This window comes from Carlito syrichta, unplaced genomic scaffold, assembly GCF_000164805.1.
Source record: "Carlito syrichta isolate Samal-C Ts95f unplaced genomic scaffold, Tarsius_syrichta-2.0.1 Scaffold302327, whole genome shotgun sequence".
Classification (NCBI taxonomy): domain Eukaryota; kingdom Metazoa; phylum Chordata; class Mammalia; order Primates; family Tarsiidae; genus Carlito; species Carlito syrichta.
This window is the reverse complement of record NW_007246423.1, coordinates 1,169,461-1,194,117: the sequence shown is the minus strand read 5'-3', so window position 1 is coordinate 1,194,117 and position 24,657 is coordinate 1,169,461. Positions and strand designations below refer to the sequence as shown.

The 24,657-nt window shown below is 37.1% G+C and overlaps 1 protein-coding gene across 5 annotated transcripts in view; it reads right to left on the bottom strand.

Annotated features, from left to right (window-relative positions):
• The window catches only part of SLC39A12 (solute carrier family 39 member 12), a 79,956-nt gene that overhangs the window by 44,626 nt on the left and 10,673 nt on the right, over window positions 1–24,657 (bottom strand). For 3 of the 5 annotated variants that reach the window (XM_008056342.2, XM_008056346.1, XM_008056347.1), the window contains 7 exons: window positions 22,430–22,637; window positions 17,947–18,119; window positions 14,149–14,320; window positions 9,043–9,215; window positions 6,090–6,242; window positions 3,941–4,051; window positions 1,154–1,220 (listed from right to left, as the gene is read on the bottom strand). In XM_008056342.2, coding sequence (XP_008054533.1) covers window positions 1,154–1,220; window positions 3,941–4,051; window positions 6,090–6,242; window positions 9,043–9,215; window positions 14,149–14,320; window positions 17,947–18,119; window positions 22,430–22,637 — 1,057 coding nt within the window. The remainder of the gene's footprint in view (window positions 1–1,153; window positions 1,221–3,940; window positions 4,052–6,089; window positions 6,243–9,042; window positions 9,216–14,148; window positions 14,321–17,946; window positions 18,120–22,429; window positions 22,638–24,657) is intronic. The other 2 variants (XM_008056343.2, XM_008056345.2) reach the window with 2 other exon arrangements.

Here is a 24,657-nt window from a genome sequence, read left to right as displayed (position 1 = left end):
AACTAAATTTTTATGGTAGATTGGGAATAACTAATCGTGATGCTTAACACTAAAACCTTCAGAAGCTCATGTCACAAAAAAAGGTAATATAATATAAACGAGGCAAAGATTCAGGAGCAACTGGTGAAAACCAATACAAAAAAAAAAAAATACTTCAAAGAATTATTCAGAAATAGTTGAGACAAGAGATTGTGTGAAGCCAAGAGTTTGAAACTTGCCTGGGCAACATAGCAAGACCTCATATCTACAAAAAAACAAATTAGCTGAGAATGGTGGCGTGTGTCTATAGTCTTCGCTATTTGGATGACTAGCTTGGGAGGTAGGTTGAGTCCAGGAGTTTGAGACTGCAGTGAGATATGATTGTGTCACTGCACTCCAACCTAGGTTACAGAATGAGGCTCCATCTCTTAAAAATAGTAAAAATTATCAGAAACATAAGCAAAGAGGAACACATTCCTATCCAAATTGGTAAATTAAATTCTGAAGTAGAAAAATTCATAGAAAAAAGTTAACTTTTGTTAATTGAGAGTTAAATGAACAAATGAGTTATATAATAAGATATAAACAATAAGATATCACTGATTGGAACTCTGCTGTCTCAGTGACAATATAATAAAGGAGACAGACATGCATTTGTAATACATTTTCGGTATACTGCAATAGAAGATAAAAACCAATGATGTCTCCATATTTTATAGTGAAAGAGAAGTCTCAGTCATCACATAAAGAAGATTTTAAAAGAGCCCTGATAAACATATATGTATTTACACTTATTGAACTTTTCAGGGGATCAGTTTTAAATGACCGGGGAAAACTTTTTATTTTTATTTTTTTGAGTTGGAGTCTCACTCTGTCGCCCAGCTGGCGTGCAGAGGCACACTCACGGCCACCGCAGCTTTGACCCGTGGGGCTCAGGTGATCCTTCTGCCTCAGCCTTCCAAGTAGCTGGAGGGAAAACATTTTTTAAAGGATAAAGTTGATATGAATATGTAGTACATTTGAGAGATAAGAATGAGTCTTTATTAACAATCTTATTGCAAAGTTTTAAATAATGAAATGAATACGGTTTGACATACTTATTTTAAAACAGACATAACTTTTTTCTATGGCACTTTCTATGTGTAAAGTTTAGCTTTTTAAAATTGGTACTCACATTTTCTGTTGGTAGCTGCCATATTGCTTATAGGAATTTCAGCTGCCTGTGAATCTTCTGGGCCTTTCTATTTTAAATTTAAAAATAACTGATGAAAGATAAGTAATGATCATCATTTTATTGATAAATGAAACATTTGAAGAGTTGTATGGATTTTTAAAAGATATTTTAATACTCTAGACGCATATTAGAACCTCTAAGTTTCATAGACAACATGCAATGTAGAGAGGAAAGTGTGTGAATGGAGCATGCTTTTTTTTACTGTTCATATTTAGATCAAAATAACACTCATAGGTAGATGAGAATCTTCCATAGAGAGCTGAAGGTTACTGGGATAGTCTATAATTTAGACTCTTAAATTATGTAAGCCTTTATGAGGTTCAAAAGCTGCAGAAAAAGGAATTCTTGACCTAATTTGGCACTTCTCCTGTATGGTGAATTGTGGATTTAAGATTCATTCTCTCATCTGTAAGCAGATGGTGTAGTCTAAGATGCAGAAGAAACCCATGCCAAATCAACACCTCATTTCATTCACCGTGGCTTAATATTCTGTTTTAATTGCTTTGCCATTCAGTAAAAGAATGTTGCCAATTAAGAAAGTAAATCTACAGACTTACAAAAGACAACTAAAATGGATTCAAAATTGTTTTTCATCTTGTTATATGACAGAGGCATGCGGTTTTGAAGTGGACTTTTATGAGTTAAGATTACATGATTTTATTTCAAAGACTGACTTATAGTTCAATTTCTGGAAAGTCACTTTCCTTCTCTACACCTCAGATTCCGATTCTATTATATTGGGAAAAATTACTTTTTATCTGCCTATTAAACATATCCTTTTAAAAAGCATATTCATATAGTTCTATCACCCAACGTTGTGGAAACTTTGACACTAATGTGAGACATAAGCATTTTTTTTTAATGTAAAAGAGAAAGCAAATTTCACATATTAATAAATAGTTCCACATATTAGAATAACCACAGCTATTCAAAAAATGTAATGATAGGCTGTTTTGGGAGACAGATGGCCAAAAGTAAGCAGGGCCTGTAGGATACAGTTATCAGAGGAAGTAGACAGGCTTCTCAACTGAAACTGGGTAGATATGGAAACAGAAAACAATGCGATCCCTTTATGTTATATCAAAAGGCTAAGTATAATCAAAATGTTCTATGGTTCTATTAAAAGACAGGAATTTAAATTTTATTTTAGAATGTTTTTTTTTCCAAAAAAGCTATATATTGGCATACTATGTAAAGGAATTTAGAGCAAACAGCCAAGACTCTTTGTTGATTGGGAAGAATAGCAAGTTCTCCTCCTTAACCCTATATTTTCCTGGAAAAAAAAAAACCAGGAAATTGAACTCATCAAGCAATCCTAAACGTTCTTACGATTTCTATCTTGCTTTATGTTGATCTTGTAGCTTAAATAACAAAAAGAAAGGTGAATATATTAGTGAGCTAGAGTGTTCAAATAGTTCAAAACTCACTAAGTTGGCTTCAGAGATTTGCTTGTATGTATCTTGGAGCTCTGGACTCTTCATTCAAACAGAAGGAATACAGTCAGCATTAAAGTGATTTTTAAACGAATCCAAGCCTGAACTTATCTTCTTTCAAATCAAACATTTAAAATATCGAAGCAATACATCCAATAAGGCTCTTAAAATCATATTTTAAAGGAAATGTTTTGCTCATATTTCTGAGTTAGCTTTAGATCTGCAATTATTGCTAAACTTCTATTTTGCTATGTTAATGTCTCAGAAATAGCCTACTTATCTGTACTCAGAAATCTTTCCTTGGACTGTAAACTTCCTACAACAAGGTCATAGTTATAAGAGGCAAGTTTTCTTTATTTCTTTTGTTTCTTTCTTTTTTTTTTTTTTTTTTTTTTGAGTTGGAGTCTTACTCTGTCACCCAAGCTGGAGTACAGTGACACACTCATGACCACCATAGCCTTGACATGCTGGGCTCAGGTGATCCTTCCACTGCAGTCATCTAAATAGCTGGGACTGCAGGCATGCACCACCACACCCGGCTAATTTTTTGATTTATTGTAAAGATGAGGTCTCACCAAGTTGCCCAGGCTGGTCTTGAACCCCCTGAGCTTAGGGAATCCTCTCGCCTCTGCCTCCCAAACACCTGGGATTACAGGTTTGAGTCATTGGGCCCGGCCAAGAGGCAAGTTTTCTAACAATTATGTATTACTTTCTTATTTGTCCTGTCCCTCTACTTATTATTTTAAGAATTAGAAAGGAACAATTGTCTGGAACTTGACTGGAAGTTGTCTTTTGAGAATGCGGAAGATTTTGTGGCTGAAAATTCAGTATGATCGTTGGCACTTAGTATGAAACATCTCATTGGGCACAAGTAGTTCTCTCCTGTATTATGAAATGAACACTCCGGTTGTAGAAGCATTAATATCTCTTGCTCAACATTAATTCTCAGCCACCTAGTCACAGCTAAGGATCACTCAGAATGGAAAACGGAAGAGTCAACTGTTTTATGAAAACTTGTAAACAAAAGGATTAAGGGCTTGTATATTATGTCAGTCTGATTCATACATGTTTCAAAGTAGTACAGATAACAATGATTTGAATTCTACAGACAGTGCAGAGTAAAAACAGATTACAGGTGCTTGACAAAGTTTTCCAAATGGTATTTATCATGGTCAAGAAAGGGGACATCAGAAGTGGAATCTATTTATCTCCCCTACTGATTGTCCTCTGTTCACAGAGAAGCAAAGGAAGGAAGGTAATCAAATCAGTAGAATGCTTCAGATCAATAACCTACCAACTGGATAGTTGAAGCAGATTTGCCTCTGCCTGACTGGTCACTTAATTCAGAGTTGAGTGCAAGGTGGTGGGAATGTCCCACATGCCCATTAACCAACGGCAGTCCCTGCTGGATGAAGATGGGTTAAAATGAGTGCTGAAGGCAGAAGAACACGGGCACAGCCTTTGTCAAGACCATGGTTCTATATAATAATTTGCTTATTGCCCAAAGTGCCAGGTGACACAAAAAGAGAGCTGGGATGCTTCAAGAGTACAACTTCAAAAACATCTAGTTATGATGAAAATAGGCTGGAACATTGGTAGTTTTTAGATTGCTGTTTTTATTTCCTAAAAAATTACATTTATACAAAATTAAATTCTGATTTCTTTCTGATGGAGATGCCAAAATGAGAACAACAGAAACTATAAGGTACCTTGTCACTACTAAAATAATATAACTGGAATTGTACTCATCCGTTAAAGCACGTGTGGCTTCTAAAGCATTTGCATTCCTTTTATCTTATGCAATATCATAAAATGAGTTTTCAGAACATCATTTCAAGATTTAAGCCCACAGACAATCTGAATAAATTCTAAATTTTTGACTGCTCAGAATTTATTTTACTTGCTTTCACCATGGATAAATGTCAAACTATTGTATTATGTATAGATTGCTATGTTGTCTTTCTGATTTCGTTTTCCCAATCCAGCAGTGATAATCTATTGTGTATAAATGGGATCTGTTATTGTTTTTTTATGTTTCTTGAGGTTGCAACTCCTTTTGTGGAGATTAAGTTTCTAAACTTTTATGATGAGTTGTATGATAAGAGCTGACATTCCTAATTTCCAAACTGCTATACCATCCTAGCTTGAGCCTCAGGCCAAAGAAAAACCCTACTTTTGACTGAAACAGAAAAGTTTTACAAAAGTTGATTGGCAGTCTATTTGAAATCTTGACATCTATTTATTATGGAAAAATTTTTTAAACGTACAGAAATGTGGAAAGAAGCTGACTGTGGTGGTGCATGCCTTTAGATCCAGCTACTTTGAAGGCTGAGGCAGAAGGATCCCTAGAACCCAGGAGGTGAAGGTTGCAGTAAGTTGTGACTGAACCACTGCACTCCTGGCTGGGTGACAAAGTGAGATCCCAACTCAAAAACAAGAAGAAAACCTGAAAGAATTGTAATGTGAATACTCAGAGATACCCACTTCCTGGAACCTACCATATTTTCGCTAAACCTGTTTTATCACACTTGTAGCCATCTGTTATCCCTTTATCCATTTAGAAAGCCATTTTTATTTTTTGATGCATAAAATAGAATTTGGAACAAATTTAGAAATGATAAACAACAACTGCTGATATTTAAAGGCTACTAATATTTCCCTTGGGCACAGGCATTATATATCATTGTTGCCAGTCATTATGTGAACAAAGTGCCAGGGGTACAGATGTAGAAAACAGTAGAGAGAGAATCTCAGTGCCCCAGAACTCTGTAAGGAAAATGTGCTTTATTTTAATCTCCTGAAGTTCTTCACATTTACCTTTTAACCATCCCACCATGCAGGGCATCTTTTTTTTTTTCCAGACAATAATGTGAAAGAGCAAAATAATCCATAAATGAACCACACTACTTTTTACATTTTATCATATATGTTTATCAAATGCAGACACAATGAAAGAAATTATTCATGCTGAAAAAAGATTTGCCACAAATCTCATCCTGAACTTCTTGTTTTTGTAACTTTAAATGTCCTTAAGCTGGAAAATGGCAAGCAATTTTGTGAATTGTCAAAGTTTTTGTTTGCTTGTTAATTTGTTTTTGCTTAGCAAAAAATTTCAGAATACTAATTAGTAGCTAGGACTTTGGGTCCCTTCATTCCCCAGACATGAAATAGTCTCTTCATGGTTTCTAAACTAAACATGAAGATTAAATAGAAGGTTGTAACAAGTACGTTAACTGCCCAGCAACAGGTGTCTAAAGAAAATTAAAACCCATACTTATAGGAAACTTGCCAGTTAGAATGATCTGTGTATACTTGAAATCGGTGCTGCATCCCTTACACAGACGACTTCATGAAGATGTCATTATTTTTGAACAAGTACTTTTGAAATAAAAGATGAATATTATAAATCTCTGAGACAAGAGAAAAAACAACTTAAAATATACCTTGTCATTTGGTGACACAAGAAGAATAAAACATTTTTCTATCAAGAAAAATCCATGGATGCCTCCAATTAGCCCTAACAATTTCCAAATATGACCATTGTTTTCATGGAAATGTCCAAACTCTGGGGCTTCCTGCTTATGTAAATCAAGAACCTTAGGGGGGAAAAAAATGAAAGAAAGAAAGAAGAAAATAACTTTTGATGACTTACAAGTCAAACAGTAGGCCTAATGTTGACTATTTTAAACTTTCATTCTAGGAAATCCCATGACAACTGAAATTACTCAGTGCCCGGTTGGGCATTTGAGTATATGACTACTTCCATTATATAGTTGATTCAGGGTCAAATAAAATGTGTACAAAAGAAAACAAAGGAGAGCTTTGAAAAACTTGTGCTGATGAATAGAATGAAGCCTAAGCTTTACTTCAGCAAGTGGCCTAGATTTTCTTACAGTCTCAGTCCTTTCACTCATTTTTTTCAGGAGTTCAAGCCACATCTGTTTGCACAACAATGTTTCATAAGATATTAATATAGTTTATATCCAGAATACATACAAGAATATATATATATATATGAACACACATATACATGCATATATAAATATGGTTTGTTCTCACCATGTCCCACTGCAATTAAAGTAAACCTTAAATAAATATTTATAGAAGTAAGAAATCCACCTAGAAGACTTGTTCCACTGAGTGTGTAGTGTATGATCAGCAATAGCGTCAGCTCTTTGGTACACAAAAGAATATCAAAAATACATTATGGCCTGGCATGGTGGCTCACGCCTATAATCCCAGCACTTTGTGAGGCCAAGGTGTGAGGATTTCCTGAGCCCACAGCTTGGGCAACTTGGCAAGAACTCTGCAACAAATCAAAAAATTAGCCGGGGGTGATGCTGTGTGCCTGTAGTTCCAGCTACTTGGTGTACTGAGTGTACCACTGCACTCCAGTCTGGGCAACAGAATGAGACTCCAACTCAAAAAAAAGAAATACAACATAGTTGACTCACCCATTCCATTAGTTGGTTCATGCCATTGGTTGACCTCATTATTTCTTACGAGCTATGAGATCATTAGGTATCATATTTCTTCTCTAAGAGAAGGCAATTTGTGATATAACTCAGTGATTTCTAGATTTAGGGTGTTAAAAAAAGAAATTATATGTGTATAGATTTTATGTATATATGTTCATGTATATGTAGGCATTTATGTGTGCATGTATGTACATTAAAAATCAATATATGTTGTCAACTTTATTGGGGAAGGGGAAGGGCACTAAAGGGGACCTACCTAATCCTTGCAATTATCATTATTTTACAAAATAGAAAATATTTTGCTATCACAAGAAAAATCCACAATCTCAGAATAAAATGTAGATCTTTAAGTTGAACAAATTTAGCTGATTAAAAAAAGAACTCACGCAAGTAGTGTTTTTCTCATTTCTGTGCAGACCTTTGAAAACTTGTCATGGACACTGATTTTTCCAGCTTGCTGCTACACCTGTACTACATCTTTCTTTTTCTTTCCAATAAACTTGTCCTCACTTCTTTTTTGGGGCCGGCCAGGGGGGAGAAACCTTTTTACATTTCATGAAACCAAGCTAATCTCTCCAAATCTCTTCTGCAACAAGCTCCACCCATCCCCAAGTCCACCCTCTGCCCCTTGCTGCGCACTCCTCCATCAAGGAAGACCCAGGCAGCCTTGAGAGTCTAATGCTGTTTCCCAGGATTCTGGACAGTAAACAATTCTGCAGCCACTGCTGTGACCTAGAAAAAGGTTTCGGCCACTGCCTCAAGCCAATTATAAGCCCTGAAATATTTCCAGAAAATTAGATTACAAGGGAAATTAAAACTAATAATGGTTTGTTTTATTTCTCCAGTGCTCACTTTGCGAATTTCAGAACATAGAATAATAACTGAGCCTCTAAGCAACAAGAATGATTCTGTAGGAAGTTGCCAAAGACTTGTGGAAAAATTTAACATCTCAGCCTTTGCAAGAGGAGGGAATCATTTGTCCACTGTCGTTATCGCTGGTAAGAGATTTCAGAGGGAATAGGTAACTTCAGCTGGGGAGCCTTCTGCCTGAAGTCCTGCAACTCAGGTCTTTGTCTTTTCATTTCTGACAAACAGTCTTGGGAGACTTGGACAGAGGGCCAGCTTCCTGGTGCTGACATGTTTCTTTAAGGAAATCTAGATAAAATTAGTCAGGCAAGAAAGAGAACACCATTTTGATGACTAGAGCATAGGGATGCTAATGATGCAGGGACAAGGGCATAAACAAGGGATAACAAGAGACCAGCAACTCCAGGAAATGATTACCACCCCTGGGGCTGAACGGGCAAAGGAAGAAAATCATGCTTCTGAAGCTTGGTAGGCAGTGAAGCTGTGGAAGAGCCCTCTACTAGAGATAGTACTACAGCTACTTCCAGAGCAGACGCCAGAGCCAAGAGGACACTGGGAAGAAATCCTGCTGTCTCTCTTCTTCTACCCTGGGTTTTCCATTGTGCCTTCCATTGGCTGAACCAGAACAAAAATCCAGCCTACAAGGAAGCTGAGGGAGATGCAGCCTTCTAGGACAGAAAAGACAGCAGAGAAGGGCAGGGATAGATCTGAAGGGAGGGGTGGGGGAGGGAACTGGAGATAAACAACATCTGGCAGCCCATTCATTTTTATTTATAGATACTTAATATATTCATATGCTTCCTGAATCTTTCGGAATAGGAATCTAGATCGAATCACCTTTTCTTTCTTTTATTTCAAAAATAACATGGGGCAAATCTAATATTTGTTCATCTCTTCTCTCCTACAAGTGCAGAGAAGCTTTAGGGAAATAATATTCCTTTCCAAGGAAAACACCGGCCACTGTATTTACTCATTGAAGTCACTGCGAAATTTTGTATAATACTTCCAGTGATTTAACATAAAGAGAAATTAGACACATTGTGCAGATTACCTGAGGAATAAGGTGAAGCAGAGCATCCCCAGAAAGTGTTCCAACGGCCAAACCCACAAATAGCTGTAAAATAAGCTTGTAGTTCTCCTCACATCTGTGGAAAAGGACCAGCACTGTCCCAAGCATGGAGCCCAGCGTGAGAAGAGTCACAGCCACCGTGCTGTAGCCATATTCTAAGTCAAAGGAGATCACGAAAACAGTCAGTGTCCACTGCCCTCAGGTGGAGAAAATGCCAGAAGAACCTATCTTACAATAACAGCTGAGAGGGCTATGGAATTTTAAAACAAGTGTGATATGAGATTAAAAGGTTTTGTTTTGGCCGGGCGCAATGGCTCAAGCCTGTAATCCCAGCACTTTGGGAGGCTGAGGCAAGAGGATTGCCTGAGCCCAGGTGTTCGAGACCAACCTGGGCAACTTGGTGAGACTTTTTCTCTACAATAAATCAAAAGATTAGTGGGACGTGGTGGTGTGTGCCTGTGGTTCCAGCTATTTGGAAGGTTGAGCCCAGCAGGTCGAGGCTGCGGTGGTAGGGACAGAGTGAGACTCCAAACAAACAAACAAAAAAATTGTTTAATTTTTAACTAAAAGAATGAACAGACTTGCTGTGGTCTGAATGTTTGTGTCTTCCCAAAATGCAAACATTGAAACCTAAGCACCCAAGTGTGGGTATTAGGAGGTGGAGCTTTAGGGGAAGTGTTTGGGTCATGAGGACTCTACCCCCCTTGAATAGGGTTAGTGCCCTTATAAGGGGATGAAGAGACCAGCTATTCCCTTTAACCAGGTGGGGACACCATGAGAAGCACCATTTATGAAGTAGGAAGCAGGTCATCACCAGATGTCAAATCTGCCAGCGCCTTGATCTTGGACTTCTCAACCTCCAGAACTGTGAGAAATATATGTTTGTTGTTTATAAGACACTAGTTTATGATATTTTGTTATAGCAAGGACTAAGGTAAAACTTTTACCAAAAAATCCTGCTGCTTTGAAGTTGCCCTGACTACCCCTTACTAAATCACTGTGCCAAACATGGGTTGAGCTCCTACCCCACCCTCAAAGGAATTCATTTCTCTCACTTGAAGTTACAGCATCCATTGACAGTCACTAATAATGATTTCCATCTAATCACATTATTAACCTCTTGAAGACAAGAAAACAGTATTATAGAAAAAACAGTTTGTTCCCCTTGTAGACCCATGTTTGTGTACAAAATGAATACACACTTTGAAAGAACTTCTTTCTAAAGGATCTCAAAATTATCTGTCATATTCAAAGTGATTCTTCCTCTTCTCTTCTTTTTTTTTTTTTTTTTGAGTTGGAGTCTCACTCCGTTGCCCCAGCTGGAATGCAGTGGCATGCATGCTCACGGCCACCCCAGCATCGACCTGCTGGGCTCAGAGGATCCTTCCACCTCAGTCTTCCAAGCAGCTGAAACTACAGGTGCACATTACCACACCTGGCTAATTTTTTTTATTTATTGTAGAGGTGAGATCTTGCCAAGTTGCCTACGCTGTTCTGGAGATTATTATTCTTAATAACTAAAATGATTAGGTTTATTGGTGAAAACTGACCGATAAATGTGAAACAGTTAATAGTATAAATCTTAACAGACTATTCTTTTGGACGATTGCAATAATTTTTATAATCCTTAAAATGTTATGTTTTTAGGCATCCAGGATTTTTAAAAATATTCAGAAAGGGCAATTTTTAAGATTATTCAAACAAAAACAAATATATATGAAGGGAGAAGAAATAAAGGAGTCAAGGTAACAGAAAAGATTAAAAGAAAGAAAAAATGACTTTCAGAGTCAAGTATAAGTAATACGGGCATAAAGAGTTATTCATGCCATTATTTTCATTTGGTTGCAGATATTTAAAGCGAGTGCTTTTTCCCTGCTTATTTAGAAATTACTAACAGGTCATGGCAGACTTGTTTGCAAACAGTGAGGACGGGTAATTACAAAGTCAAACTATCATTTATTTTTAGTGATGATATATAAGTTAAATCAAACCATTCCATTCATGTCATTCCTAAGAAGCTAGCTTTTTAAAGTTTGTTACAATAGAAAATGTTTCATTTTCATCATTTTTGCATTTCTCTAGAAGTTAACCTTTTACATTAGATCGTGTTAATAATACAGCTGGTAACACAGTAATAGGCTTATAATTTTAAGAGGTCTTTTGTTGAACTATAAGTTCTAAATCTTACAGCTGTCTAATATTAAAAGAGAGTTGGTCATATACCAGAAGGGCAAAAAAACTTTCACTCTTTCATTCCCACATCTTTGCTGCCACACTTTCAGTGCTATGAAACAGTGAAAATTTATAAGGAGGGGGAGATGGAGAGTTATTCTTCCATGGATAGAGTTTCAGTCTTGCGAGATAAAATGCTCTAGAGCTCTGTTACACTACAATGTGAATGTATTTAACACTTCTGAGCTGTGTAAACGCAGATGGTTAAGATGATCAATTTTACAAAATGTGCATTTTACAATTTAAATGCTTAAAAAATTTAAATGATTTAGAATGGTCATACATCTATAGAGAAGTTTTCTTTCATTCTAATTTGGTAAAAACAACCATGTTATAGAAACATCCTGAACAATCTTCCATCGAGTTTTATATTCTATTCCTCCCCAAACAGACTGTATGTAGGAATGTCATTCTTCTCATTTATTACAAAAATTAAAGCTATTTTGATTTTAACATGGGCATCTGGGTGTCTAATAAAATTCAAAGTTGTCACTTTTTTCATGGTAGCTACAATGACCATAAAATACCAGGAACGCACAAGGACAAAAAGCAAATGATATCTCCCAGGCACAAGACAAAGTTTCAGGTTCTCTCCTCTTTGCCCTGGGGGCAGCTACAGTGTGACACTGGAGAATAGTTGTTCCAGAACTTCAGAGCTCATCAAATCTTTTTAGATCCTCTGTGATTCAGATTTCACTTGCTCTCATGTAGTAAAAACAGTCTGAAAATCATAAAACCTCTGACTTTTGTAGCCATAGGACGCTGCTAAATTTACCCCAAGGTCCCTGCCTAGGTTCCATGGGGTCTTGGAGTCAGGGAACTTGCCAGCAGGTTCTGTCTAAATGTTTCTCATTATTACAATAGAACCTACTCATTAATTCTTTCTTCTGGGAAGCTCCTTTGAGTAGGTCTGAAACTTGATTTATATATATGGCCATACAGCTCTTTCCTGGAAACTCAATTGAAGGTGGCACTTAGGGGTTGAGTTTCAGAACAATATTCTCTTAATATTGTCTCCCTGTGTACTTGCCTCTTCAGTGTAACATCATACATTTTTGTAATTTCAAAAAGCCACTACAAGCCTTGTCCTATAATTATATAATGCAACATTTTCAATTGAGAGCCATAATTTTTTTCTAGGTTCTTTAGTGAGTGTGACTTCTTGGGATTTTTCTCAGAAAGGCTATTTCCTAGAAGGATCTAAAAAGTTCATTTGAAAGGGTATACAACTTTTTTCACAAGTCTTAAGTTTAAAATCCTTTTCTGAGTGGTTATTATGTACCAGGCGCCATCCAGGTGGTGGGAACATAAATATGCCCATGGAAACTTCTAGGTGCCGCAGTTTTGTCCTCATCTATTCTGCAAGCATTGCTGCCTGACCACCAAGTGCTGAATTATTTAGCTGCTCACTGTTAATGAAGCTTTTTTCCTCTCAGTGAATGTGGAGCCTTAGATATTTAGGCCTGGCTTTTTTTTCTTTTCTTTTTTATTATCACTTTGTCAGCCAGGCTGAAGTGCAGTGGCATGCTCACAGACACTACAGCCTCTGCCTACCTGCTGGGCTCAGGGGATCCTTCTGCCCCAGCTTTCCAAGTAGCTGGAACTATAGTCATATGCCACAATGCCCGGCGAATTTTTTTTATTGTAGAGACAAGTTCTCTCCAAGTTTCCCTGAACTCAGGCAATCCTTTCACCTTCCCCTCCCAAAGTGCTGGGATTACAGGCATGAACCACTGTGTCCGGCTTGGCCTGACATGTTTTTGATCACATAAAACCTGCAAATGAGCCTTGATGCTGCAGAATCCACTCTAAGTTAGAGGTGAGTAGCTGAACAATTCAGCTATGGTGGTCACTGCAGGCTATTTCAAAGAGAAATAATTGCATATCTGAAAAAAGTAGATATATAAGGACCTCAAATCAGTGGACACTTTAAAGGTTGCAAATGTTAAGTGTCACGATTTTATTATGCATCATAGATGTTCTTAAGCCATCATTTTTTTATTGGTCTTTTAAATATACAGTACTTTAAATTGACTGAACACGTTGTTGTACACATTATCCCCTTTGACTCTCATGGGTACCCTGGGAAGCCTTATGTTAGATCTCATCTACTGCAATGACTCAGTAAGATACAGGCAAAGGCAAATATTGATCCCTTCATTTCCTGTGGCCGCCAGTCATGTCTGGGAGGCTGGTACCTCCCTGGATGGGTCATCTCCATCCCAGAACAGCCCAGTGTGCTTTGGTTTACTCCAATGTAGTCTTCATTTTTTATGTATGTCATGACATGAGAAAGGAAGGCCTGTAGGATATCACTGCTTTCTCTGCGCAGAAAAATAAATTGGCTCAGAGAAGTAGAGATATTGCTTAAGATCCCAGTGACTAGGGAGAGAAGGCGTTACTCAGCTCTGTGTTCTAGATTCCAACACTAATGCTCTTTCCCTTATACCATGTTGCTTCTCTTCTATAGACTTTTAAGTTGGTCTTTGATCAAGTCAAATATGGGGGGGGAATCAATTTATATAAATTGTATACAAAATACAAACTATTCATTGAAAAGTAGTGTAGCACTGTGATTAGAAACAAGGACTCTGGGGCCAGCTTGCCTGGGTTTGAGTCCTAACTCCAATAATAACCAGATCTGTGTCATTTAAATTTCTCTGTGTCTCAGTTTCCTCATTTATAAAATGGGGATAATGAAAATGTCTAGCTCGTAGCCTTGTTAGAAGGATTAAATGAATCCATAAGTGTAAAAAACTTAGAACCGTGCCTGGTTTATAGTACATATCCTGTGTTTACTGTTATTATTATATACACTGTACACATCAGTTTTCTGAGTGAAGAACCAGAACTTACTCTCCAGAGTGGTAGGTGGCAACTTTGTTTGCTGGTCCTTGGGCAGGTGGCAAGAACAGCTGAGAAGTTGCTGGATGATCCCTGGACTCATTTGCTTAAAGTCCTCCTTAGAAATGGGTGAAAGGCTGTTCTGCACAAATATCTCCATCAGCTGCCTAGCAGAGAAGCAAGTCTACATAGAAGAAACATATACTGTTACCAACCTCAGCACTAAACCAGATTCCCCACCAACTATCATTCTTGAGGAGTCAGAACTAGAAGGAATGGCTAAAATGAACACATGAAGCCATCATGATACATTTCTCTGCAACCTTTCGTCCATAAATAATTTCCAAGGATGTTTTAAAACTCTGATCAAAATGTGCTGTACCTCTTTTTTTTCCTGAGTATTTGCTACGAATTTTGTATACTTGTTTTTCTGAAAAGACACAATGTGTTTTAAATATGTTGAGTGGTATTCTAACCAGCAGCCTAATGAAGTCTTGATGTTTTTGTTGTTTTTCAGTGGAAATAGCTTTATATAAGAAAAGTTAAGACTTCATATGATAAACAGGAGCTCTGTGGTAATGAGATCATTGTCTTTAATACCCTCTGATTTAATAAGCCTGTGTAGGCAATGTGTCTTTCCAAAAGTAATCAAAGTTAAGTTACAAATTTTTAAGTAAATGCTGTGTCAGCTAGCTGGAGTGTAAACATTAGATAATAAGGCTACCTCTCACAATTGACATCCCCGTTCCACAAAAACAATAGAAAGCATAATTATTTCTTACTTACTTTACTGATTTTTTACCTAAATCTTTACAACTTCTTTTCATATTGTACAGGTGTATTTATAAAAGATAAGAATTATAAATAAACAACAAATGCCACAGATCTCTAAAAATTGCCACAAGGCATTTGTCCATTTCACAAGTAAGGGCTGACATTTCATGTATCAGAGATTATAATTTAAAAGTTCAATAGGTGACTGAGATTGGCATATAGTATTATTAGCACAAATAGATGCTTTCTATTGAAATAAGACCCAAATGGCAATGTCTTTGTTATCCTTATTTTTTGTTTTGTTTTTTCCTTTGTTTGTTTGTTTCTAAGTCAGTGATTTATGAGGCTGGTCAGATTTGCCACACTGTAGAGTATAAAGATTTTTAACAAAGGCACATTACTAATCAGAAAATAATGATGACAGAGTCGCTGTTTTTCTTGTTTCCCCACATAAAAATGTTTAGGGATGATTCCATGGATAAAAAGTTTTATCTTGATTAGGAAATATTTGACTGCATGGAACAAAACCCACTAAAATCAGAAAACTAAGAGGAGACTACATTAGACGAGATAGTGTGGTATGGCCATAGACAGGAGATTGTATTAAAAAGGCACATGGGGTCCCATAAAACCCAGGGATTGAAAAGATGGGCACATAGGAAGTACAGTTTGAAGCTGGAAAATCAGAACCAAAGATGCATTTTTTTCCTCTTCTTCTCTCTCTCATATGCTCTCTTCTCTCTCTCTCTCTCTCTCTCTCATTCTCACTCCTTCTTTCCCAAATCCTCTTCACTCTCCTCTTCCGTGTCCCTCGGCCTATTATCAATTTCCTCTCTCATTTCCATAAATATATGGCCATATAAGCCCTAAATCTAAAGTAACCTTTCAGTATAAGAACCCAAGACTAGTAGGTTGAGGCTACAAGTCCTGGGGGAATTCCGATTGATTCAACAAAGCTATATAGAAGGGCTCTCTTGGGTCAGGTGTTCATCTGATTTGATCCATTTTGTCCACGTGTCAGGAGATGGGATAATGTTCAAACACGGCTGCTGGCCTTACTCCTGAGAGCAAGGAAAGTATTTCTCACAATGGGACTGGGCAAGATAATTCCAAAAAGTTTCTACTAAAAAAAGTATCAACTGAAAGATAAACTTGTGATTTTCCCCCCTTGATCAAAAGAAAGCATGCCAAAGACAATATTCTTTTTTGCATCACTTGTTACTGATGAAATATAATTATTTCATCATTAAAAGTACTGATGAAATACAATTATGTCATCATTAAAAATACTGGCAAAAATAAAGGGAAACTAGCAACAAACTTTTGATGATGAAAACGTTATAATAAATATTCCTGTGGGAAAGTACCTGACTGATAAATTAAAACATGGAGAAATAAACAAGAATCAAGTGCCATGCATTTTCCTCCACTTTGTTGTCAAGAAATTGAATGACTTCTAGTTTTAGAACACCTTCTCATAGAGTAAAGTTCTTCTATTACAACCCTCTGTGTCCTTGACCTTTGCTGCTCCTGTGCTATTCAAGTCATTGTTGTTTTAAACTTCTGAAATCACTAACACAGATGTCCTGAGGGGTGATTCTATAAAGAGTTGAGCACAAAATACTTTCGATAAAGAAAAAAAAAAAAAGAATAAAAATTTTGATTACGCAACCAATTATTTTTAAAACATCTTTATTCCTTTACATAAAGCTTCAATATATGCCTGCATTTGTGGTATCATCAGACTTCTATGGAAGCTTTACAAATGTGTTCAAAAGCAGTGGTCTCTAATCTTTAGTTTTGAGAATTACTTGGAGCGCTCCTAAGAGGCAGAATGCTGAGCTCCACTCTCAGACTTTATGATTTAGTAGATTCTTGGATGGGATTTGAGAATGTGCATTTCCCGGAAGTCCCCAGGTAATGCTGATGATACTAGCTCAGGGGCACTCTTAGAGAACCATCAGTCCACATAAAACAGGCAGGGTCATCGGATTTGGTGTCCCACATTAGGGTCCCTTTAAGGGTCACAGAGAAAGTGACACGTTGAGACAGAGGAGAATTACTGGGAAAGAGGTCGTTTGTTTTCTTTGCATAGTCAGCATAAACAAATGATTATTGGCGTTCTTAAAAGAAACATGCCTTAAGTAATTCCTAAATCTTAAGAAATAACCTTTACTCTTTATGCAAATAGTGTCTCTGTATGATAAATGTTTTTCCTTCCTAAGAGTTGACCCTGGGGAAACATTAGGAAAACTTTACAAACTAGGATTAATATGGATGTCAACTTTTATCACCTGAAGTTGAATAAGCATGAGTATAAAAGGATCAACTCTAACAAATACCTTTTATGCATGACAAAAATAATAGAAATTGGCTTTAAAAATATATATATTAGCAAAAATTTGATTTGGTTTTTTTTTTTTTTTTGAGTCTGGTTTTCACTTTGTCACCCAGTCTGGAGTGCAGGGGCATGATCACAGCTCACCACAGTCTCAACCTCCTGGGCTCAGGAGATCCTTTGGCAACAGCCTCCCGAGTAGCTCGGACTATAGGCACGTGCCACCACATGTGGCTAATTTTTTTTTTTTTTCTTTTTGTAGGATGAAATCTCGCTATGTTGCCCATGCTGGTCCCGAATTCCTGGGCTCAAGATACCGTCTCACCTCTGCCTCCCAAAGTGCTGGGATTATAGGCATAAGCCACCATACCTGCCCCCTATTTTTGATAAACACTGCATCCCTCATGCCCAGGATGGTGACTGGTGCATAATAAATGCTCAGTATATGTTTGCTGAATTAATTATTCATGCATTCAATATCAACCTAAGAAAGGAAAAAAAATACATATCATTCTTCCACATCCGGTGGCCTTGTTTTTGTCTACAGAGAAGAAAAAGAAAACCATGTGAAAAATAGACTATTCTTACTTTTAAGGAAATATACATTATCAAATTTTCTACAATTCTAATAGGACTTTCACAGCTGGGCTTCCTTTGACAATAGCAAAATGATTGTATAAGAGGAATAATGGAAATACCTGATCCCAGGAAACTGAACCATCATCTGACTCTTTGATCATGGATATAGACAGATTCGAGTAGCCCCGATCATGAATTGTTATGTCGTTTTGTTTCCTTTGAAGTTGATGGGTTGTATCCCTTTGGACACAGGAACTTCTGGTCCAGAGAGTGTTGAGGAGTTGATCTAGTTCTAGAAATTTCATATAAAGTCTGATGTCACATAGAATAGACAGGTCAAGTTCAGAATAATCACAATTTCACATGGCCACAGCATAGATATTCCCTTACAAAGATATTCCCATCATTTTAATGCTCTAGAGATGATGAACTGGGCGATTCCACCAATGAAAATGCCTTCCATCGAGACAAGTATTTTCTTTTTCTATACAAACGTAAATTAAAGATGATACTGATCTAATGCTTAGGAAATTTATTCTCTTGAGGCACTATAAACATCCTTAGTAGATTAACTATTACTTTAATGCAATTAAGTCAACAAAATTGTTTTCCTCTTAAGTGTATATGCAGAAAACAGAAAATAAATGAAAGGGAGCTGAGATTTCGGAGACAAACTAGACCTTGTTTTCTGATGCTCCTCCAATTTGGCTTTCAGTTTATAGATTGCAGTTTAGTTTCCCTCCACACACACAAAAAGAATGAAATATAATAGCAAATTTTTGTGGATTTAACCATCTTCTTACTTTTGAGTAAAATGTCTTTGGAATTTTCCTAAATGACAGCAAAGCAGTAAAAAAGTTACACACTAGAGTAATTATTTTATTTTGTTTTTTTTTGTGTTTTTTTTTTTTTTGAGTTGGAGTTTCACTCGGTCGCCCAGACTGGAGTGCAGTGGCCGCTCCCGGCCACCGCAGCCTCGACCTGCTGGGCTCCAGCGATCCTTCCGTCTCAGCCTTCCGAGTAGCCAGAATTACAGGCGCACGCTACCACGCCTGGCTAATTTTTTGATTTATTGTAGAGATGAGGTCTCGCTGCCCAGGCGTGGGCTCAGGCAATCCACTCACCTCAGCCTCCCAAAGGCACGGGATTACAGGCTGAGCCACCGAGCCCGGCTGAGTAATTATTTTAAATGACACATTTTCAACAAAAAAAACCCTATAAAACTTGCAGAGAAATAGGAAAGTGTGACCTATATTCAGGTAAAAAGGACTCCATAAATGCATCTCTTAGTACTCCCAGATGTTGGATTTAGCAGACAAAGACTTCAAAAGCAGCTGTTATATGCAGTTTATGGAACTAAAAATTATATTTTCAAAATTAAAGAAAAATTTGACGATAAATCCACCAACAGCAATTTTTAATAAGGAAGTCAATGTTTTATATAAGTCCAAATGAAACTTCTGGAGTTGAAGAATATTTAAACAAATAAATAGTAACTAAAACAAAAAATTCACTAGAAATACAATGCTCTTGAGAAGGCAAAAGAAAAAAAATCGCTGATCACGAATATGGATTAATAGAAATAACCCATTCTAAAAAGACAGAAAGAGTTTACAAAAGGTTCAGGGATCTGTAACAAAGGCAAATATGCCAACATATACGTATTGGCAGTCACAGAAAGAGAAGAGAAAGAATCCGACAAAAAAACTGGAGGACTGTGTGAGGAAAATAATAAAACTTTCCACAAACACAAAATACAGATACAGACAAATAGAAAGACATTAATATTACATTCTTGGATATAAAGGTGCAACATCTTATAAATTTCTCCCTAATTTTATAATTTTTTAAATAATCACAGTAAAATTAGCATTTTTTCCTCCAGGGCTTGAAAATTTGATGTTTGTTAGGAAGAAAAAACAAGCCAATAACATCCTGAAAAAAAGAACAGTGAAGAAAAATAGCTATACCAGACATTGAAATATACTGTAACACCTTTATAAGTAGAATAGTATGGTACTGGCAGATGAATAGACAAGCTGGCCAATAGAACAGAAGAAAGAAGCCAGAAATAGACTCAACTGCATTTAGAAATTCTATTTGTTATATTAAAACATCTTAAATCAGTGGATGAATTAATATATTTTAAATAAAATTATAATAAAAATTGTACAGTCATAGAGAAAAAATAGGTCTATTCCTCACAATATACACCAAAATTAATCCTAAATGGATCAGAAATATAAACATTTAGGTATCAGGAAAAAATATGGATGAATTCATCTGCAATCTGAGAATGCAGGAAACTTTCTTAAGTATAACAAAATCCAAAAGCAGTAAGAGAAGGTTTGATTAATTTAATTATATAAAAATAAAAAAGTATTTGGAGACATGACTGATTCCAGGTTTGGGCAGGAAATGTACAAGATAAGCCTAAAATATCTTGTTATATTGGAAAGCTAGGGAGATACAAAATAATTTAATGATTTTGTCAAAAGGACTTAGAACCTACTTGCATAAGATTCTGGTCAAAGAGGAAACAATAGGAACACCAGTTAAGATAATAATAACAACAGATCAAGAGATATGAAATAAAAATGATGTGAAATAATTAATTGTTCTTTTTTGAAGGATGCAAAGGAATTGTGTTATTATTTTAAAAGCTGGTAAATTAAAGTATCTAGAATTTATTCTTTCCTTTAAGAATCTCAGTAAAATGAAATAATGATGAGAGAGTTTTTCCATTACAGGATTATTATACCATCTCACATCAATCAGAATGGCTATTATTAAAAAGTCAAAAAAAAAACAGATGCTGGCAAGGTTGCAGAGAAAAGGGAACACTTATACACCGTTGGTGGGAATGTAAGCCAATAAAGCCCCTGTGGAAAGCAGTTTGGAGATTTCTCAAAGAACTAAAAATAGATGTACCATTGTACCCAGCAGTCTCACTACTATCTATACCCAAAGGAGCATAAATCATTCTACCAAAATGACACCTGCATTCGTATGTTGATTGCAGCACTATCCATAATAACAAAAACATGGAACCTACCTAGGTGCCCCTCAACAATAGACTTGATAAGGAAATTATGGTACATAGATACCATGGAATACTACGTAGCCATAAAAAATAATAAAATCATGCTCTTTGTAACAACAGGGATGCAGCTGGAGACCATCATTCTAAGCAAATTATCACAGAAACCGAAAATGGAATACCATGTATTCTTGCTTATAAGTGGCAGTTGAACACTGAATACACACAGGCATAAGGACAGAAACAACAGACACTGGGAACTCCTAAAGCAGAGACAGAGAAAGGTGATACAGGTTGAAAAACCATGCACTGGGGGCCATGATCACCACCTGCGTGACGGGTTCAATGGAAGCCCACTCACTATTGTACACTATCGTACAATATACTTGTGTAATATCTGAACATGTACCCCTAGAATCTAAAATAAAATTCTTTAAGAAAGAAAAAGAAATGAAAGAATTAGATCACCATTGTGCAAGCCCTAAATAATTAATCAATCTAGGCAATGATCATGATAGCTTATAATTTCTCAAACTGAGACAACCAGCTGTTATATGCCTCTGATGGAAGGTACTAACTATAAAACACTTAAGCATCCTAAAATGAATTGTGCCTCTGTCTATAACAAGCAATATACATAAAGCATAATGCATAGAAATACATGGTAAATGACTTGGAATGTAATCAGTAAAATCCAGATGGTAAACACCCCTTTTCCCCCCCATACAAGCAAAAATTTTAAAAAGTAACAAAATTGAGAAGATGGAGGAATCATGATATTTATAAAAGAAACTTAGACATACCAACACTTTGCATTTCATGGATCTTATTTGAATTCTGATTCAATACAAAATTTAAAAAATGTTAAATCAGAAATATGTGAGCATTGAGTTTTGTATGATATTAAGAAATCATTATTAATTTTAAGTTGTGATACTGGTAATAAGGTGCTTTCCAAAAATATCCATCTCAGAGTATTTTTTTATGTAGACTTTAAAAATTAATCAGTTCACTTTTAATGCCTTGTCAAGTACAAAGAAAGTGCAAAATAAACATCCTAATTCCATTCCTGACATTTCATTTCATCTTGGCGCCCCAGGAACTCCCCAATTACATTCAACAAGATGAATATTTAAAAAATATTTTGATTTATAATTAAATGACATATGTTTATGTCATACTGCTACCAAATGACTTACCCCATTCAGATACTACTTCATTCTACACAACAGTTTGTCACACCTGGCCCAGCGTTATGTCCCAAATAAAAAAATGTTCAATTACTGCTCGTGGCATAAAAATCTCTCCCTCTGGCTCAACAGCAATAATTTCAATCACTGCAGAAATGGGCCAAGTTCATGGTTTTGCAGCATCACCACGTAGATACCATAGCACATGTGCCCCAAAAGGCTGCCTGAGCTGCCTGACTACATGCCAAGATACAATGGTGTTTAAAGCATACCTGGACAAATTCAGTCATCAGAAACTTCAGCCTTTGTTTTCAGTACAGTTTATTTAGTAGGTGTGACTTGGAAGTTTCAATACATGAAAAACATCCTTACCTGATAGGTGGAGGGTATCTGTACTATTCAAAGAACTGAAAATATATTCTGTAAAATAATCTGGGGAAGGCAAGTTTCCTTGTCCCAGACAAACACCTTGGAGAGACAAAGCAATGATCGTGGCCGCCAGTTGAGGAAGCGTATTTTCATCAGCACCGTCACTGCTTAGTATTCCAGATTTTTTCTGCAGTGTTTTGGTTTCCATACACTGAAATCAGATACAAAATAAGGAGAATTTTGTTGTTTTTGTAGAGATCAGGTCTTGCTATGCCACCCTCACTGGTCTCAAACTCGTGGCCTCAAGCGATTTTCTCAGCCTTGACCTCAGTGCTGGGATTACAGGCATGAGCCACTGCCTTCAACCAAAAGAAAATTTGAGTTTCTGAAGTTATTTTGGTTAAAAAATCTCTAAAAATGAGCCAGGTGTGGTAGCGCGCACCTGTAGTTCCAGTTACACTGAAGGCTGAGGCAGAAGGATCGCCGGATCCCAGTGGGCGAGGCTGTGGTGGCCGGGAGTAGCCACTGCACTCCAGTCTGGGTGACAGAGTGAGACTCCAACTCAAAAAAAAAAACAAAAAAAAAAAACCATAAGGAATAGTTAATCTAACAGAAAATTGAATTATTTGTGGGAATATGACTATCATCATTCTTCTGTCGCAGATATAACTCTATCTGGAAAATACTTCTTTCTTTCATCTGCCATGACACTGAATTTTCCAACCTCCCTGCCATGGGTCCTTGATTATTTAGTCTTTCTCATTACCGTCTCAAAGGTGTGTGTTCTCCAAGGAGATCTCCTGCTCTCACTGTTTAACGTCCTTTCAACCATGAATTGTTTATCTCTCAGCTTCAAGAGTGACCTGCAGGTCAATGGCTTTCAAATTGGAATTTTCTACCCCGACTTCACACAGGCTCTGCTGCCTTGTCTCAGCATGTGGTACCTCCAATTCACAGCTGCCTATAGTCTCATGCCCAGTGTGTGTTCACTACAAATCAAAGTTAGCACAGTGTCTGTGCTCTTTGAACTTGCAGAGGTCGTAGGATCTTTTCCATAGGTGTGTGTCATTTTTCTGTGATTAAGTTATGAGCATCTGAAAGGCTCAAATTTTAGCATTTTTGTTTTTTGAGACAGGGTCTCCCTTTGTCACCCAAGCTAGAGTACACTGAAGCCTCCTCACCTCCTGGGCTGCTCAGGTGATCCTTCTACCTCAGCCTCCTAAGTAGCTGGGACTACAGGCACATGCCACCACACTGAGCAAATTGTTTGGTTTTTTTTTTTTGTAGAGATGAGATCTCACTATGTCGCCCAAGTTGGTTTTGAGCTCCTGGGTTCAAGCAATCCTCCCACCTCAGCCTCTCAAAGTGCTAGAATTACAAGCGTGAACCACTTTGCCAGCCTTTGAATTTAGTGTTTACCATGTGCCAGATACTATACTAAGTCCATTACGTATGAGGTGAAGGAGAAAATAAACTTATCAAAAGAGGAGTCAAGGGAAGGTTATTGTGTCAAAGTTGCATTCTTATGACACACGACTAGGTGTAAAAAGTGCCCATTGGATTTTTTTTTGTTGTTGTTGGAGTCTCACTCTGCTGGCTAGGTTGGAGTGCAGTAGCAAGCTCACGGTTACCATAGCCTTGCTGCTGGGCTCAGCAATCTTCCACTCAGCCTTCCAAGTAGCTGGAATCACAGACTTGTGCCACCACACCCAGTTAATTTTTGATTAATTGTAGAGATGAGGCTTCACCAAGTTGTCCAGGCTGGTCTCGAACCCCTGGGCTACCATCTGCTTTTAAGTACTGGGTTTCCTTTTCCATTTCATCTCCATCAAAAGGCAGTAATTGGTAGAATGACTTAAATTCTAGTGACTGATTTAGATCAACCATGTATTAGATAGATGTGGCACTGGATAAATTATATGTACACCTTCAGATTTAAGCAGGAAACTGAATTCTGTAAAATAACCTCTTTTTTTGTCCTTTTCTTTTTGAGAGATGGGGTCTTGCTCTGTCACCCAGGTTGAAGTGCAGTAGTGCAATCATAGCTCTGTAACCTCAAACTCCTGGACTAAAGTACTCCTCCCCTCTCAGTTCCTGAGTAGCTAAGAGTTGATGGGCGCGGGTTCGAGACCCCCTGGGCAGTGAGACCTCATCTCTACAATAAATCAAAAAATCAGCTGGGCGTGGTAGCGCATGCCTGTAATTCTGGCTACTCGGAAGGCTGAGGCGGA